Source organism: Microtus oregoni, unplaced genomic scaffold (genome assembly GCF_018167655.1).
Source record: "Microtus oregoni isolate MIOR12 unplaced genomic scaffold, Mior012 000107F_ref0000227, whole genome shotgun sequence".
Taxonomy (NCBI): domain Eukaryota; kingdom Metazoa; phylum Chordata; class Mammalia; order Rodentia; family Cricetidae; genus Microtus; species Microtus oregoni.
In genome coordinates this window covers 1,328,394-1,334,393 of record NW_024544725.1, presented here as the reverse complement: position 1 = coordinate 1,334,393, position 6,000 = coordinate 1,328,394, and the positions used below count along the sequence as shown (strand labels likewise).

General features: G+C 34.0%; 1 protein-coding gene across 1 annotated transcript in view; it reads left to right on the top strand.

Annotated features, from left to right (window-relative positions):
* The first annotated feature begins 302 nt into the window (after nt 1-302).
* Nucleotides 303-6,000, top strand: part of LOC121443477 (highly divergent homeobox) — a 101,709-nt gene continuing 96,011 nt past the window's right edge. Inside the window, exon 1 of the mRNA XM_041645225.1 lies at nt 303-449. Coding sequence (XP_041501159.1) covers nt 303-449 — 147 coding nt within the window. The remainder of the gene's footprint in view (nt 450-6,000) is intronic.

Genomic DNA, 6,000 nt, shown 5'->3' with positions numbered 1-6,000 from the left:
CCCATGAACTGACACTAACCAGGTAAGAGCATGCCTCTTTTTTTTTTTGCTTTTTTTCATTTTCTATATTTCTGACTTTGAAGTATGTGCTTTTCTAAGCAAATTAAATGTTTGTATATTTTTTTAGGGAGAAGCTGTCTCCCTCTAGGATACAAATTACTGCCCATTCCCAATGATTAATTTACTTAAATAAGTTGTTCATCTCAGAAGCTCTGAAATTGTATCAAGAAAACAAAAGTGTTCAAATTCTACACCTTCCAAATTTTAATTCCAATTTTCAGAGTATCTTCTTTTATTTTTAGATGAATCTACGTTCTGTATTTACTGTAGAACAACAAAGGATTTTACAGCGTTATTATGAAAATGGAATGACAAATCAAAGTAAAAATTGCTTTCAGCTCATATTACAGTGTGCACAGGAGACTAAGCTGGACTTCAGTGTAGTCAGGGTAAGTATTGAGGTCTTGCACTTTAATTTATAGCTTTTTATTACAAATGATATCTGCTTAATATAAGAAAAGGTATTCAGGGTATGAAGTCCTAACTTTATACACAGCTTCATTTCCCTGGTGTAAGAATACTATTTTGATAAATAGAGATACCACACAGTCATACTTGTTTTCGTAAATACTTTGAGAACACTAAAACCCTTGCAGTGTGGACATACCTCTTACATAATCTTCAAACCAATAAATACCAGTAGCATTAATTTTGGCTTGTTGGTTATATGCTTTTTTGAAATGCTCATTTAATCTACTTAGAGCCTCCATATTGATGGTGAAGCAGATTTTTCGAGGCAATTTCATGTTCCTCACTTTATTGTTGTATTTAGAATTTTTCCTCAGACATTTAGGATTTGAGCATTTTTTTCTGGAAAGTACAATAGTTTTTTACAGATATCTATTTCTTTCTAAGTAAAATGTAAATATTTAGTGGTTGGTGAATGAGAGACAGGGAATCCCAAGGGAAGAAACCATTCTTATTCTGTTGTTAAAAGAAATCAGAGCTGCTACACGCATCTGAACAGCAATGAGGTGATAGCGAGTGATAAATCTAACAGAACTAAGGACCGATTTTATTGAATGCATTGGTCCTTTCATGTTTATCTAAACATTCTACAAATCCTTTTGGTGTGGATACTTAGTGACTCAAAATTTCACAACTTTCCCATCCATGGCAGTCACTCGGCTACTTTGGGGTGGGGGAAGGAATGATATATCTTTTTCCAGTTTGTTTTGCCATATCTTCAAAGATCCCAGGGAAAAGATCTGTGGATGGAACTGTTTCAAAAGTTCTTCTTAAGAACTAAAGTTATATTCACATTCAAATAGAAAGTTGTGCCATTTATTATAGGGAGAAGTATTCTTATTGCTTGAGATCACCTATAATATTCACATTTCTCTAAAAAACAGAAACATCTTTTATTGATAGCTCTAAATGCACATTTAAATTAACCACTGAATCTCAAAGAAAAGTATTTAATAGCTTTATTAAAATAATAAGATATTTCAAGTTGTTGAGATTGCACTTTATACAATGACTTTTTTCCAAGTGTAATTTTTTTTGGACTTTTCTTCCCTTTTGTCTTAACATTACTTTAAACTAAATTGTCTTCCCAGGCAGCAGTGATGTGGCTCGTCCCTCAGAGTTCATAATTGTCATTGCACTCTTTCCCTTAAAGCTAATTTTATTGCTTTTAAATATAGAGATTATAGAAATATAGATATTTGTATTTATACTGAGTATGGAGTGAAAACATAAAACAGTGAGAGTAGTAGATTTCAGTTTTTAGAATGATATGTTGTGAGTCTAGCACTGTGTAAGATAAAAGGAATTGTGTAAAGCAGTCAGTTCTCTTCATTCCAGGAAAGCATCAGTGGTACAAAAATGCATTGTTTTGAAACTAAATCCCAATATAATTTTCATTATTTTTTCATTCAAACAAAAGCTTAGCAGGGTAGTTTGTAGATTTGTAAGTCTATGATCTCACCCATCTTTTGCTGTTATATGTCCAACTTGAAAGAGATCTTCATTATTTTTAATATAAAGTTATTGTGTTTTTTCTCAGAAGAACTTAAGTCCATTATATTAAATATTTACTCTAAATGTAAATTGAATTTAAAACAGTGAATAAAACATCCAACAAAAACAATCAAAATGAAACAAACAGTGAGATATAGAAAAAGGTATAAAATGTAAAACACGGAGATATGAAAACACTATAAGTTCTATAAGAAACCTATTCTTTGCATGCTAATCTCCCCCACAAAAAATAATAAAAATATTCTGACATTAAGTAATGATAATGATTATAGACTGCTGATGGTATTTTAATAAACAGTGTATGTAAAGAAGAAATTTAAAGATAGTTTATTTTTTAGATAGAGCTGAAAGAGAATTTTATGACCTCCAAATGTTGGCAACTCAAATCCATTTTATTTTTCCCCATATATAGTCTGTTTGCTAGATCATCACCTTAAATTTTCATTATACCGGTTTTGTATGGCATACTTTTTCTTTTTCATGAATTAGGCATTTGCAAGAGGTGGGCGCTTATATCTGGTAGGCATAAATTTTAGATCCTACTCCTGAGCAGTTTAGGGTAAAGTTTAATTATTGTAATTCATGAACAATGAGTTTTATTTTCAGCATTTTAAGTACAAGTATTTCTTAAGTATATAATTTTTCCTTTTTTTAAATGGAAAACTTGTAAAACAATTGAACTCTTAGTTTTTGATTGCTGTTTCATGATTTCTTATTATTATTATTATTTTCATTTGTTGAGACAAGGTTTCTCTGTAGCTTTGGAAGCTGTCTGGAACTAGCTCTTGTAGACCAGGCTGGCCTCAAACTCATAGAGATCTGCCTGCCTCTGCCTCCAGAGTGTTGGTATTAAAGGCGTGCGCCATAGGATATGTCAGTTATGCTTAATGCATTTCATTACATTGTTTTGGGGATCTCTCTCTCTCTCTCTCTCTCTCTCTCTCTCTCTCTCTCTCTCTCCTGGATCAGGAGATCAGGAGTGTTGTAATTTTTGAAAATATTATGTGGCTTCTTCAATGGGCTGTTGAGCTGGGGAGCATAATTGCAGCATAGGGGAGGCAGAGCCTGGAGGGTCTTTATAAATTCATGGCTAGCCTATCTACATAGCCAAACCCTGTCTCAAAAAAGAGGTTGCACGAAAGTGTTAACTTCAAAGATTTAAGAAAATAGATATTGCCATAAAAAAGCATTAAAACAAACCACAAAATTCTATATAATATAAAATCCACGTTTGCAGGAAAATACCATCCACAAAAATGAACAAGTCTTTAAGGTTGTGTGGATAATTTAAGTGTTTATAAGCCAAAGGACAATAATTTGATTATATCAGTAAAATGATTGATAAAAAGGTCAAGATATAGATTTTTATTGAAGTTATACTATATTCACATGTCTTCCTTCTTTTTCCTCCGTCTAAGCCTTCTCATACATCACTTCCCATTATACCTCAAATTCACAGCCTCTTTTTTTACTAATATTTTCTGCACACATACTTGCATATGTATAGACATATATTCCTGAGAAATAACCTGTTCAATCTATATGTTACTTGTATGTATGTTTTCAGGGCTGACCCTTTGGCAATGGACCACCAGTTGGTGTGTTCTTCCCAGGGGAAGACTATTTCTCCTACTCTCAGATTTCCTCAGCTGCCTATAATTCTTTGTATAGGGTTAAGGCCTCATATTTTAAAATAGGCACTCTAAAATCAGATGTCCTGGGGTCACACCTGTAGTCAGAGCACTGGAGAGAAAATGGCTGTGGAGAATCAGGAGTCCAAGTTCACGTTTGGGCTCATAGCATGCTGGTGCTATCCTGACCTTCATGAGCTCCTGTCAGAGAAACACAAGCAGTAGTGTGCAATGAGAATTCTTCAGGACTTAAAGAGGAAATTTATTGCTAATATTAGGTAAGAATTTTTTTCTTTTGAGTTTATATTCCTCCCACAAAATGTATCCCAAATATTTTATTTCAGTCAGTTGTGAAACAGTTTTGCTGTCTCTACTATACGGGTCTTATTTTAAAGCACCCATTCAAGCAGCAAAGCCTGATTAGGCACACCTGTGATAATAGTGCTAGGGAGGTGGAAACAGGGTGTTTAGAAATTTGTGCTCACCCTGTAGTACATGGTATGCAGTGTAATGCACTTTAAGATGTGTTCCTTTCATTTATGCTGTGGAACATTTGTTTAATGATGCAAAAATGTGTTGCATTCTTTTATGTTGTATTTGTTTAACTCTGTAAAGCTGTTGTACTTTGCCTGTCAAAACATCTGATTGGTTTAATAAAGAGCTGAATGGCCAATAGCTAGGCAGAAGAAAGGCTAGGCGGGTCTGGGAAGCAGAGAGAATAAATAAGAGGAGAAAGAAGGATGAGAGAGAAGCAGGAAAAGTAGAAGGAGAGGAGGATGTGAAGGGCCAGACACCCAGCTACACTTCCAGCTACTGAGTAAGAAGGGAAGACAGACATATAGAATAGAGAAAGATAAAAGCCCAGAGGCAACAGGTAGATGGATAATTTAAGAAAACTGGCTAGAAACAAGCCATGCTAAGGCTGAGTATTCATAAGAAAGAAAAAGTCTCCACGTGTATTTATTTGCGAGCTGGTTGGTGGGTTCCCATAGAGTAAAAAAACTAAAGAAAAACTATATTAGTACGTTCATGGATAGTCTGACTATATGATACCCTGTCTCAAAAGAAAAAGAAATTATATATCTAAACTAAAAACAAACTAATAAAATTTAGTAGTTCTATATGTAATTTAAATTATCTTGGATGCATAAGTACAATTAATTTATTGGTACTTTTAAAAATTGGGCTGGAGATATAGTTCAGTTGATAGACTACTTGCCTGGCATGTACAAAACCCTGGGTTCTATTCTCAGCACTGTGTAAATTTTGTTGGGTGGTACGGAAGTAAGGGCAGCTGGGGATTTGTAGCAAATCCATACAACTTTAATATTATCCTTTGCTACATAGTCTAGTTTGGGCTAGAGTCTCTGTATAAAGGAAATTTACAACTATGTAAGCTAACAGAGAAAAACCATATGTCCAAGATTAACAAAGCAATTGCTTTGTACACGGAGTCAACATGACAAGTGAGATATTTGTATTTTATTTAGTAGCCATATAAGCAAGCACATATACTACTCCAGATGGTTTTCTATTTTAGTAGTGATCTATTGAAATTGAATCTAAACTTCAATACTGCTTTGCTTTTAACTATTCTTCAAACTGCCTACTACATGCCACTTAAATCTTATATTTATTAATGATCTAAAACTATAAGAAGGACAATTAAAGGTTCTACTCAGAAATATAACACTCCATGGGAATGGTATACAAATAAATCATTTGGGAAACAAACTGAAAACTTTGAGTTGAACATCATATGAATTAATATTGGTCAATGATTTGGCCTCTGAAACAGACTAATGATGCTGCTTTCTTTATCCTACTAATCACATATTATTACCCAGCAAAGCAATTAGTAAACAGAGCTTCCTTAAAATAGTATGAATGAGAAAATTTAAATTCTTTTTTTCTTTTTATTATTATTATTATTGTTGAAAAATTTCCGCCTTCTCCCTGCCTCCCATTTCCCTCCCCCCACTCCTCTCCCCCTCCCCCCACTCCTTTCCCCCTCCCTCTCCAGTCCAAAGAGCAGTCAGGGTTCCCTGCCCTGTGGGAAGTCCATGGTCCTCCAAAATTTAAATTCTTAAAGCACTGTGAGAATTTCACAATGGGAGCTAATGAACAACTAGCTATATAGTGTCAGTCCTAAGGATACATGAAGTCATACATAAAGAAACAAGATGTGATCACTGTTTTACACATGTAGGAATACTAGCAAATCCATCTAAATGTATGGTTTGTTGTAACAGTTCAAAAATATTTTATAATATCCCCGTTTTACAAGTCAAGGAAGAGCTACTATACTGTGGTCTTGAATTCTGTT